Source organism: Belonocnema kinseyi, chromosome 6 (assembly GCF_010883055.1).
Source record: "Belonocnema kinseyi isolate 2016_QV_RU_SX_M_011 chromosome 6, B_treatae_v1, whole genome shotgun sequence".
Classification (NCBI taxonomy): domain Eukaryota; kingdom Metazoa; phylum Arthropoda; class Insecta; order Hymenoptera; family Cynipidae; genus Belonocnema; species Belonocnema kinseyi.
In genome coordinates, this window is record NC_046662.1 from 56836655 (window position 1) to 56850093 (window position 13439).

The 13439-nt window shown below is 22.5% G+C and overlaps 2 protein-coding genes across 2 annotated transcripts in view; one reads left to right on the plus strand and one right to left on the minus strand.

The window, feature by feature from the left end:
• The window catches only part of LOC117174537, a 9737-nt gene extending 985 nt beyond the window's left edge, over positions 1–8752 (plus strand). The window contains exons 3-5 of the mRNA XM_033363740.1: positions 3917–4186; positions 8296–8598; positions 8677–8752. Coding sequence (XP_033219631.1) covers positions 3917–4186; positions 8296–8598; positions 8677–8721 — 618 coding nt within the window. The 3' untranslated portion in view covers positions 8722–8752. The remainder of the gene's footprint in view (positions 1–3916; positions 4187–8295; positions 8599–8676) is intronic.
• Positions 8670–13439, minus strand: part of LOC117175407 (trichohyalin-like) — a 19109-nt gene continuing 14339 nt past the window's right edge. Inside the window, exon 9 of the mRNA XM_033365117.1 lies at positions 8670–8940. Within this exon, the coding sequence (XP_033221008.1) occupies positions 8806–8940 (135 nt within the window). The 3' untranslated portion in view covers positions 8670–8805. The remainder of the gene's footprint in view (positions 8941–13439) is intronic.

Here is a 13439-nt window from a genome sequence, read left to right on the forward strand (position 1 = left end):
AAAATTAAAATTCGAAAATTTTTTCTAAAGCCTCCAGGGGACTTCGTTTTCGCACGAAAAAATTTTATGTGCCCTTATTGCATCCGGACCCACAATTTTAATGCCAACGAATTTTTTTTAAATTTTTTAAATTTTAAACCAAAGATGAATTTTCAAATAAGAAGATTAAATTTCTACAAAAAGATAAAACAGATAAATTTTCAGCTTAAAATAGAATAGTAAGATTTTCAGTTAATGGAATTAGTTTTGATCAAAATAGTTCTAATTAAAACCAAACAGATGAAGTTTGATCAAGAATGTTAAATACTAACCAAGAAAGATCAATTTTAAACTAAATAGTGTAATTTTCAACTAGAAATACAAATTTTCAATCAAAAATAGAATAGATTGATTCTCAGTTAAAAAATTAAAAGTTATATTTTTATCAAAAAAGATATATTTGCAACAAAAAATTGAGTTATTAAATTTTCATTTAATAAAGATAATTTTTAATTAGAAAAAAGATTTTCAAGAAAATATTTAATTTTCAAGCGAAGAATAATATATCTAACCAAGAAGATCAATTTTCAACCCCATATTATGAATCTTTAACCAAGAAAATGAATGTTGAACAAGTTATATCTTTAGTTCAAAAATTAATTTTCAAAAACAATTTTTGTAAGCAAATAGATAAATTTTTAACCAAACCGATAAATTTTCAACCGAAAAATAGTTTAATTTTTTAACCAAACAATATAATTTTAAGCTGAAATGATGAATCGTCAAGACACAAAAAATAATTTTCTATAAAATAATACGAATTTTTAACTAAAAAAGACGTAGAAAATAATATTTTTCAATTAAAGTGATTATTTTCATAATTATTTTAATGTGAATTTTCATAAAACCAGTTGAATTTTCAGAACAATATATAAATTTTCAACCACAAAGTTCATTTGCAAACAAATACTTAAATTTTCAAATCTAAAAAGACCATTTTTCAACAAAATCGTTGAAGTTTCAACCAAAAACAAAAGAGACGTTTGAAAAAAATTGTTATCTTTTCAACCATATATTAAAACATTCATTTTTATTAACACATTTTCTTTTCTAAATCCGATTTCATTAACTTTCCCTATTTAATTGATCAATAATATTTATACGTAAATTCGTTCGTCAAAGTTAAAAAATGTAAAAGGGTGGCAAGTCGGCGGCGATTTCAAATTCCAGATCATTTCCCGGTTTTTTCTGGTCAACTTTCTTCAATTTTCCCGGTCAACCAAAAGTAACATATTAATATTTGAAACAAAAAGCAAAACCTTGTAAAATTAATGAATTTTTAAACAAATGCTTAAATTTTCAAATAAAAAGTTAAATTTTTAGTAAAGAACAAAACAGGTAAAGTTTCAGTTGGAAAAATTAATTTTCAAGAAAGAAGAAACGTATTTTACACAAAATAGTTTAATTTTCAACCTAAGTGAAAAATTTTCAACTAAAATGATGAATCTTCAACTGTAATAGTTGAAATTTAATCCACAAAGATTAATTTTCTTGTTGAAAAAACGAGTTTTCCACAAATTACATAAATTTTTCAACAAATATTTGAATTTTCATCCAAAAAAGATCAATTTTAAACTAAAATTGGAATAGTTGATTTTTTCTCATAAAAATACATTTCTTAAAAACAACAACAACACTATTTTCAGCAAAATAGTTTGATTTTCTACTGGAATAGTTGAATTTTCAGTGAAAAATATAGATTTTACACAAAGAAGTTACATTTTCCAAGAAAGATGATTTTTTATCAAAAATAATTAATCTTTGACCAAAAAAATGGATTTTTAAAAAAAAGAGTTTAATAATTTTCAACCCAGTTATTTTACTTGCAACCTAAAATTTGAATGTTTAACTAATATGATAAATATTTAACTGAAATGCTTTAGTTTTTAACAGAAAAGAATAATTTTTAAACAAGAAGATTAACTTTTAAAGAAAAAGATATTTTCTACCAAAAAATCGATTTTTGAACAAAATATGTAGATTTTGAACGAAATATTTCATTTTTGATGAAAAAGGCCATTTTTCATCCAAATTGTTGAATTTTGAACTAGGAAATATCAACTTTAAATGAAGAATGGAACATTTAAATTTTCAGTTAAAAAAAATTAATTTTCAACCAAACTGATAAATTCTCAACTAAAATGATGAATCTTTAACTGGAATAATTAAATTTTGTACCTTCAAAAAGACTAATTTTTAATCTTAAAGGTTAAGTTACTACAAAACAAAAGATTGGATTTCTATTCAAGGAAGATTTTTCAGTCAATAAATTAAAAAAATGTTAACGAAAATGTTGAATTTCTTTGCCAAAATATGAATTTTCTAAAAAAAGTTGAATTTTCAAAAGTAAAAATATGAACTTTGCAACAAAAAGTTACATTTGTAACCAATAAAGATGGATTTTCAACGAAAAACAGATAAAATAAATTTACAGTTAAACAAAATGAATTTTTTTTAAATAATAACAATTTTCGAAAAAATAGTTCAATTCTTTAATCCAATAAAATAATTTTCAGCAAAAATGATGAATCGCTAACCCAAGAAAATAATATTCTACCAAAAAGACGAATTTTCAAAAAAAAATGCACAAATTTTTAATTGAACAAGATATATAAAAAATAATAGCTGATATTTCAACAAAAAAATATTTTAATTCAAAACCAAAAACATTTTATTCTAACTAAAAACGACGAATTTTCAACAAAAGATTGGATTTTTATTCAAGGAAGATTTTTCTGTCAATAAATTTAAAAAATGTTAACTAAAATGTTAAACTTCATTGCAAAAAGATGAATTTTCAACAAAACAGTTGAACTTTCAAAAGTAAAAATATGAATTTTCAACCAAAAAGTTACATTTTTTACCAATAAAAATGGATTTCCAACGAAAAGCAGAGTAAAAAAATTTTCAGTTAAACAAAATGAATAAAAAAATAACAATTTTCAAGAAAATAGTTCAATTCTTTAATACAAGGAAATAATTTTCAGCTAAAACGAGGAATCGTAACCCAAGAAAGTAATATTCTACTAAAAAGACAAATTTTCAACAAAATGCACGGATTTTTAATTAAACAAGGTATATAAAAAATAATAGCTGATATTTCAACAACAAAAATTGTAATGCAGAACCAAAAACAGTTTATTATAACTAAAAACGACAAAAGACGAATTTTCAACAAAACAGTTGAATTCTCAAAAGTAAACATGAATTTTCAATCAAAAAGTTACCTTCTTAACCAGTAAAGATGGATTTTCAACGAAAAACAGAGTAAATAAATTTTCAGATAAACAAAAGGAACTAAAATAATAATAATTTTCAAAAAAATAGTTGAATTCTTTAATCCAAGAAAATAATATTCTACCGAAAAGACGAATTTTCAACAAAAAGTATGAATTTTTAATTGAACAAGATATACAAAAAAGAATAGTTGATATTTCAACAACAAAATATTTTAGTTCAGAACCAACGACGAATTTTCAATAAAAGATTGAACTTGGATTCGAGGAAGATTTTGCAGTTAATAAATTTAAAAAATGTTAACTAAAATTTGGAATTTAATTGCCAAAAAGATGAATTTTCTACAAAACAGTTGAATTTAAAAAAATTAAAATATGAATTTTCTACCAAAAGCTCAGTTTCAACCAAAAAAAATTACTAATTGTTATTAACCAATTTTCTTTTCTAAATCTGATTTCATTAACTTTCCGCGTTTAGTTAATTAACGGAATTTATATGTATGTTCATTTGCTAAATGTTAAAAAAAATCTAAGTAAGATTTTGTTTTAACTTCCTTGACTTTTCCTGATTTTCCAGAATTTTCTGACCGTAGCGACCCTGTTTTGGACACTATTTAAAAAATTAATTTTGATATCTTCAGTTAACTGAGTACCTCTCCATGGAAGAAGACATAAAACTTTTGAAACTCAGAGCTTCTCAAGCAGAAACTCATCGAAAGGAAGCTGAAAAATTAAAATCTAGTTTTTCAGAATTAGAAGAAATAAAAGCATCATACATGGCTCTCGTAGACAAAAATGGACAAAATCTTGACCTCGTGAGTCCTTCAGATCGAGAAAAATATAGAAACATTTGCCAGGAGTTAAATTATTTAAAGCAAGTCGAAATTCAAAAACAAAGTCTCGCTGCAGAGGTAAAATTTTATTTTTTACTATCAACTTTTTTTTCTCACTATATTTACTTAATTCATATTTTCATCCAGAAGTTTAATATTTCAACCAAAAGTACAGAGTATCAACAAAAACGATTCTTGAGACAGAAAAGAAAAAAATTTTCAATTAAATTGTTACATTTTCAAGATTAATTTTCGAACAAAAATCAAAAAGCTAAATTTTCATTTAAAAAAAATTACCTTTGAAAAAGAAAGAATTTTTAAGAAAATAGTTTCATCTTCCACCAATTATATTAATTTTTAACAAAAATATCAATAGTAAAATTTTTTACTAAATAATTGAACATTTAACTTTTATCCAAGTAGTTGTATTTTCTAATCGAAGAAAATCAATTTTCAACGAAAAATGAAAGTTGCATTTTCTGTGAAAATATTAATTTAAAAAAAAGATCCACAGAGATTAATTTTCAACTAAAATGATGAATCTGCAACCAAAATACGAATTTTCATCAAAATAATTGAAGTTGTAGTCAAAGGCAAAAATTTTCCAATAAAATTATGAATCTTTACGCAAACAAAAATGAAATTTAAACAACAAATTACTTAAACTTTTAGCCCAGAAGTTTAATTTTTCAATCAAAAAGACGAATTTTCAACTACAAAATATTGATTGTTAATCAAAAATAAAAAAAGTTACATTTTCAGCTTTAAAAATTATTTCTGAACAAGAAATAAAATAATTTTCAAGAAATAGGCAAATATTCAACCAAATAGATTAATTTTTAACTAAAATTATGAATCTGCAAGTAAAGTAAATTTTTAGCAAAATAATTCTACTTTTAACCACCAAAATATCAATTTTTAACCACAAGACGAATTTTCTACAGAAAAGTCGAATTTTCACCCGGAAAATAATAATTTTCTAACAAAAAATGAATTTTTAAATAAATAGTTAACTTTTTATTCAAAGGGATGAACTTTTAACTAAAATTATGAGTCTTTCACCAAAAAAGAAATGAAATTTGAACAACGTATATTATTTAAACTTCAACCCAGAAGTGGCATTTTCCATTAAAAAAGACCAATTTTGAACTAAAAAATATCAATTTTCAACCAGAAATAAAAAATTTACATTTTCAGTTTTGAAAATTACTTCTAAACAAACAAACAAACAAAAGAATTTTCACCAAAATATAGAAATTTTTAGCCAAAGAGACGAATTTTTAACAAAGCAGTTCAACTTCTAAACAAAAAAGATAAATTTTTAACCAAAAAGATAAATTTTCTAAAAAAGAACAGTTGAATTTTCAAACCGCAATATTAATTTTCCAACCAAAAAGATGAATTCTAAACTAAAAAAAATCAATTTTCAACCTAAAATGTAAAATTTACATTATCATTGAAAAGAGTTAATTTAGAACAAAAAACTAACATTTTTCAATAAAATAATTTTCTTATCTAAAAAAGATATTTTTTAAACCAAAAATGAATAAGTTACATTATCACTTAAAAGAAATTTATTTTTAACAGAATAGTTAAATCTTCAACCAAAAACATAAATTTTAAACAAAGTAGTTCAGCTTTTAACCAAGTCATTAAATATTCAACATTCACCAAAGCAGTTAAATTTTCAACTATAAAAAATCAATTTTCAATTAAAATAATGAACTGAAATAGTTAAATTTTTAGTAAATAAAAATTAATTTGCAACAAAAAAGGACAAATTTCCAACTAAAATTATGAATCTTCAACAACAAAAATCTTTTCTAAAAAAGTGTTTTCACCTTTGACCAACTAATTGGGGTTTCAGAAAAATAAATAAATTCTCAAAGAATCATGTAATAATAGATATATCAACCAAAAAAATTTAATTTTTAATAAAAAACAGCTGAATTTAACTAAAAAGGACGAATTTCCAAACAACAAAAACTTGAATCTCCAACTAAAGAAGATTAATTTTCACCCAAACAGTATTTTTATCAACAAAAAGAAGATTAACATTCTACCAACAGACATGCATTTTTAAACCATAAAGACGAATTTTCATTAAGACAGATAAATCTTCATTTAAAAAGATGAGCCGTTCACTAAGAAAGATAAATTTTAAACAAAAAACGAAACAATGCCGTATCATTACAAAAATTAATTTTCAACAAACAAACAAACTTTTCAAAAAATAGTATTCTCAACTAAGAAAGATCAATTTTTTACCAAAATTTAATAAGTTACAGTATCATTTAAAATAAATTTATTTTGAGCAAAAACGTTCAATCCTAAACCAAGTAATTGAATTTTCAACTAGAAAAATTTTTTTTAACTAAAATAATGAAATGTAATAGTTTAATTTTTGGATCAAAAAATTAATTTTCAACAAAAAAAGGAGGAATTTGCAACTAAACTGATGAATCTTCAACAAGAAATCGTTAATAAAGTTTTTTCACTTTTGATTAACTTATTGAATTTAAAAAAAAAAAATTCTTAACGAATAATATAACAGTCAATATATCAACCAAAAAAGACTTCAATTTTATATAAAAAACAGTCGAATTCAACCAAAAACGATGAATTTTCAAACAAAAAAATTTGAATCCGCAACCACAGAAGAAGAATTTTCCCCCAATCAGCATTTTTATCAAAAAAAAATCAAATTTCTACCAGAAGACATTCATTTTTAAAACAAAAAAGTTCAAATTGCAAACAGAATGGTTAAATTTTCAACCAAAAGATAAAATTTCAACCAAGTAGATTAATTTTGTACGTAAAAAGATAAATGTTCAAAAAAATGAATTTTTAACAAAATAGTTCAGTTTTTAAATTAAAAAAAGACGGATCTAAAAAAAATGAATTACATTTTCAGTTATAAAATAATTTTTTTGGTAAAACAATGGATTTTCAACGAAGTATTCAAATTTATAACCAAACAAAAGAAAGATTACTTTTCAACCAAAAGATGAAAAAAACTATAGTTAAATTTACAAACAAAGAGATGAATTTTTAAAGAAAAAAAGGAAAAATTAATTCTCAACAAAAAGATAAAACAAACCATTTATTAGCCTAAAATAAAATATTTAAATCTTCATCAGTTAGAATTAATTTTCATAAAATAAGTTCAAATTGTTCAAAATAGATAAATTTTCAGTTGCAAAAATTAAGTTTCATACATAAAAAAAAAGAATTTTCAACAAAATAGTACAATCTTCAACAGAATAAATAAATTTTTAATCAAACGGATCAAATTTCAACCAAGACGATTAATTCGCTACCTAAACATACATTTTTAACAAAATACCTGAATTTTCATAAAAGCAGTTGAGATTTTAATTTTTTTAAGTGTGTAACAACAAAATTAATAATTAAATTAATTTTTCTATTTAATGAAAAAATTTGCAACTAAATTTTCAAACTTTCAACCAAAACGATAAACTTTTAATCAGGAAGATTAATTTTCTACAAAAAAAAAAAGAATTTTGAAAAAAAGATGAATCTTCAAAAAAATGAACTCTCAAAAGAAAGATAAAATAGATCATTTTCATATTAAAATAGAGTAGTTCAATTTTCAGTCAATAAAATTAATTATCAATAAAATATTTAATTTTGCATCAAACAGGTGAATTTTAATCTAGAATATTAAATTTCTAACAAAAAAGATTAATTGTAAACTAAATAATGGCATTATCAGCTAAGAAAGATAAATTTTTAAACAAAAAAGAAATAGATACATTTTTAAGAACAAATTTTAACAAGCAAAAAAGAATTTTCTAAAAACTGGTTAAATTTTTAACCAAAAAGATAAAATTTCAATCAAAAAGATTAATTTTCTACTTAAAAAGATAAATGTTTAAGAAAATACATGAATCTTCATCAAAATAATTGAGTTTTTAATTTTAAAAAAAAGATAGATTTTCAATAACAAAGAAATGAATAATTATATCTTCAGTTATAAAATTAATTTTTATTTTTAAACCAAAAAGATGAATTTTCAACAAAACAGTTAAACTTTTAACTGAAAAGGGTGAGTTTTTAACAAAAAATTTTAATTTTTAAACAAATAAATTCTTTTTCAAAAATATAATCGACATTAAATAAATTACTTACAGGAGACATAACACACAAAATATTTTTTCTTTCAGAATTTAATCTACAGACAGACACTGGATAGACAAGAAATAGAAATTAAAGAACTTCTCGAGATAATAGATAGACTGAATTTAAATTTAAAAACATACAAAGTAGACCAAAAAAATCCAGTAGAAGGTCTGCCAGAAGGTCCAGATATTCGAAATTTTTTATCGCACGAAGAGAAGAACAAAGTCGAAAAAATTAGGGAAAGAATTCTCGATGCGACTCAAAAACCGACAAGAATAAAAATTCAAGTCCTTCGAAAACCAACTAGAAATTCTGGAGGACTCAGTATTCTATTAGATATATTAAAAGTGAGTTTTTATTATATAATTTTCATTATTTAAATATATATATATATATATATACTTACGCACAAATTTATTTTGCAGTATCTTGGATTCTTTTTGCGCAGAGAGAAGTCTTCACGTGTGTAAATAAAAAGACTTTAATAAATACAAAAAAAAATATCAAAGATGAAAAATTCGTATATTAGTTTAAACTTGATCATATTGCTTCTATTAAATGTAACAAATCTGATTTTCTGAAATTGGATTTGCACAAAGAGGTTGCCGCTTTTTTTTAAATTTCTTAACAGGAATAACGGGCTTTGCAGAAACTTTTCGTGGGGCTAATCCGATTTCTTTTTTAAATTGCTGAAAGAAAAAATAATTATCTTAAAGTTTCGTAGTAATTTATAGAAGCAGAATCAGGGCGTCTAGAAAAATCCTGGACAGAAATTCCCTGACAATTCCAGGCTTTTTCCAGGTATCGAAATCTTTTTTCAGGTATAATTTTTCATAGTACGAATTTTATTATAAATAATTTTTTTTTGTTTCTAGTATTTAATTGATATTTTTGATTTAGAAAGCTCCTAGAAAATATATTTTAAAATATATTTGCACCATCGATTAATTAATAATTGAATAACACTAAGAACACAATTAATAATTTTCTAAATTTGTCCCTAAAGTTCATGAATTTGAATAATAATTCAAACAAATTTTTATTTTCAAGTTTAAAATATTGAGTTTTTAACAACATAGATCAATTTTTAACCAAATAGTTAAATTTTCTACCAAAAAGATCAATTTTCTCTAAAAAAAGATTATTTTTTTCAACAAAACACATGAATTCTGAAGCAAATAGTTTAATTTTTAATTAAAAAAGATCATTTTTCAACAAAACAGTTGCATTTTTATCTAAGAAAGATTATTTTTCAAGCAAACATGGAACAGTTTAATTGTTCGTCGACAAAATGAATTTTCAATCAAACAAACAAAAAATAATTTTCAGACAAATTAATAATTTTTAACTAGAAGGATTAATCTTCAACTAAATCTGACAAACTTTATAAAAAAAATTAATAAAAAAGGTTTAACTTTCAATCAAATAGTTTCATTTGAAAAAGTTCATTTTTAATCCAGAAGATTAATTTTCTACCTGAAAAGACCATTTTTCAACAAAATACATGAATTTTTAGCGAAATAGTTAGATTTTCAACTAAGAAAAACCAATCTTCAAATATATAGTTGAATTTTATGTCACAAAAATCAATTCATCACTAAAACAGTGAATCTTTAACTGGAATACTTTATTTTTCAATAAAAAAAGAATTTGTATCAACAAAAAGAATGAATTTTCAACCACGCAAATTAATTTCTAAAAAAAAGCGACGAATTTTTATCAAAATAAATTAATTTTCATCTTAAAAAGATCAATTGTAAAAAAATGTAATATTCAAGGAAAAAGAAACTAATCTTTCAAATTAATAGTTCATTTTTTATACAAAGTGATTAATTTTCTACAAAAATGATGAACCTTGAGCTGAAATAGTTAAACTTTAACAAAAAAAAATAATTTTTGATCAAGGAGATTATTTTCGACCAGGACAGATGAATTTTCGACTAAAGAAGACAAACTTTAATCCAAAAATTGAATAGTCACATTTTTAGTTTCAAACTAATTTTTAATAAATTCATGAATGTTTTCATTTTTATTTTGAAAAATTAATTTAAAATACGGATTTTCAATAAAATAGTTCATTTTTTAACCAAAGTGAATTGTTTCCCTTTTTAATTTTCAACCAAAAACATTGGAATGGAACTAGAAAAACAACAAGTTTTTAGACTAGAAAAGATTTTTCAGCTAAGAGATATAAAAAATTGTAAACAAACTTTTGAGTTTTCAACAAGACATTAATTTTGAACTAGATACTTGAATTTTCAACTGAAAACGATAGATTTTCAACCAAAACTAGAATAGTTAAATAAATTATTATTAATTAAAAAATAGTAAATAAATTTTCAGTTAAATTAATTAATTTCAAACAAACGAAAAAACGAGTTTTCAACAAAATAGTTAAATACAGCCACGTACTGCTACGTTTAGAAATAAAGATTCATTGTTATTTAAATTTATATTGAAATTAAAAAAAAAACTAAGTATGCTTTAAAAAAGTTTCCAGACTTGAAAAAATCCCTGAGATTTCCAGGATTTTCCAGGTAAATAAAAATTACCTCACAATTTCAGGTTTTCCAGGTTTCCTAGGTAGGGTAGAAACCCTGAGATTTAATTTTTTTTTTAAATAAGGATCACAGCTTCTTTTTAGTCTCTTTAGTCGGTTTTCGAGTAATTTTTTAAAAATTTTGTTTAGTTGGGTTTGCAAAATTTGTGAAATACTTCAGCACTTTTACTGATAAAAATACATCCGATTTTTTAAATTTATTTTTGTCAGTGGACAGATTTTTATTCCTCAGTACCATCCTTTTTCTCTGGTGTATTGTTTTCAATATAGGAACCTGAGTTTTTTTTTAAATAATTTTTTTTAAATCTAGACAGAAATAATTTGAAACAAAAATTACTATTTGAAACACCAAATTTGTCTAATTTTGTTTCTATCGGCGTTTACATTTTTTCTAATTATTTGTATCAGTTGAAGTCAATCAGATCTTTAAAAAAAATATTAATGTCAGTTTAAAAATATTATAGTGAAATTACCTTTAAAGTATTTTATTAAATTTTTTAAGGTAATAACAATTACTCCAAATTTGTATTTTTTTAATGAAAAAGTCAACAATTTGCTAGGATATTTTATTATTTGGCTGAAAATTGAATTATTTTCTTAAAAATTAGATTTTTGGTTTAAGATTCATATTTTTGAGTAGAAAATTAAATTGATTCGTAGAAAATTTAACTTTTTGGTTGAAAACTCTAAAAAAAATTTAATTAAAAATTTATATTTATAGTTTGGAAATTTAACTGTTTTGTAGAAAATTCGTCTTTATGGAAAATTAACCTAATTTGTTAAGAAATTTTATATTTTGAAAATGAACTTTTTAGCTTAAAATTGACATTTTTGGGTTGAAAATAAAACTACCTTGTAAACTAGTCATTTTTTCGAATTAAAAATTAACCAATTTGCTTTAAAATTATATTTGATTAAAATTAATATATTTGTTTAAAATTTCATATTTTCCGGTTGTAAATTAACCTATTTTGTAGAAAATTTTTTTTTTTTTGCTTGAAATTTAAGAAACTTGGTTAGTATTTTTTTCCTTTTCTGACTGGAAAGTCCTTCCTGGTTGAATATTCATCTCTTTAGTTGAAAATTTACCTTTTTTGTTAAAAATTAGTTTTTTTTATATTGAAAATTAACTTTTTAGTTGAAACTTGACATTTTTCGAGTTGAAGATTAAAACTTTCTTTTAGAATATTCATCTTTCTTACTAAAAATTTCAAAAATTATGTAGAAAATTCAAATATTTGGTTGAAAATTCATATTTTTAGGTTGAAAATTAGACTTTTTTGTAGAAAATTCGCCTTTTGGGTTGAAAATTAAAAAATTTGGTTAAAATTTTTTTCCTTTCTTGACTGATAAATCTTTCCTGTTAAAGCTTCATCGCTTTTGTTGAAAATTCGTTTTTTGTTGTTGTTGGAAATTCAACAATTAGATAGAAATTTAAATATTTGATTAAAAATGAGCTTTTTGGTTTTAAATTCATATTTTTGATTTTGTAGAAAAGTCGTCTTTTTATATCAAAAATAAAACAATTTGTTGCAAAATTCAATTAATTGTCTAAAATTTTTTTCTTTCTATACCTAAGAAATATTTCTTCGTAGAACATTTATCACTTAAGTTGAAAACTGTACTATTCTGTTGAAAATTCGTGTTTTTATTCTTGATGAAAATGAGCTTTTTAGTTTAAAATTGACATTTTCGAGTTGAAAATATAACTTTCTAGTAGAATATTCAATTTTTTGGCTTACAATTTAAACAATTTGATAAAAAATTAAACTTTCTTGTAGAAAATGTTCCTTTTTGGCTCGAAAATGTAACAATTTCTTTCAAAATTCAAATACTTCTCTGAAAACACAAATATTTGGTGGGAAATACAAATATCTTGTAGAAAGGTCATATTTTTGGGTTATAAAGTATACTGTTTTGCAGAAAATCCATCTTTGTGACTCGAAAATTAAATAATTTTTTTGAAATTTCTTCCTTTCTTGAATGAAAAATCTTTTTTGGTTAAAGATTTATCTCTTTAGATGAAAATTGACCTATTTTGTTGAATCTTCTTTTTTTGTTGCTGCTAAAAATTTAAACAATTAGATGAAAATTGGCTTTTTAGTTTTAAATTCATATTTTCGAGCTGATTATTTAACTTTTTTGTAGAAAATTCGCCTTTTTATATTAAAAATTAAAAAATTCATTTTTAAATTTAATTGATTGTCTAAAAATATAAATATTCGATTGAAAATTAAACCATCCGATAGAAAAGTCATATTTTCGAATTACAAATTTAACTGTTTTGAAGAAAGTTCGTTTGTTTGGTTTAAAATTGTAGTATTTTTTTGCAATTCATTTGCTTTTGAAATTTCAACAATTTAAGAGAATTTTAAATATTTGTTTAAAAATTTTAATATTTCGTAAAAAATTAGCTTCGTATCGTATTTTTGAACTAAAAATTAAAAAATTCAAATATCTGGTTGAAAATTATATTGTTTTGTAGAAAGTTCGTCTTTGTGACTTGAAAATTAAATAATTTGGTTGAAAGTGGGAGGGTCGGTAAGGCCGGTTTTTGGCCTAATTTATTTTTGGACCAAAAAATCTGAAAAAATCATGGTAGTATCTTATAAGTATCCCGAGTCGATT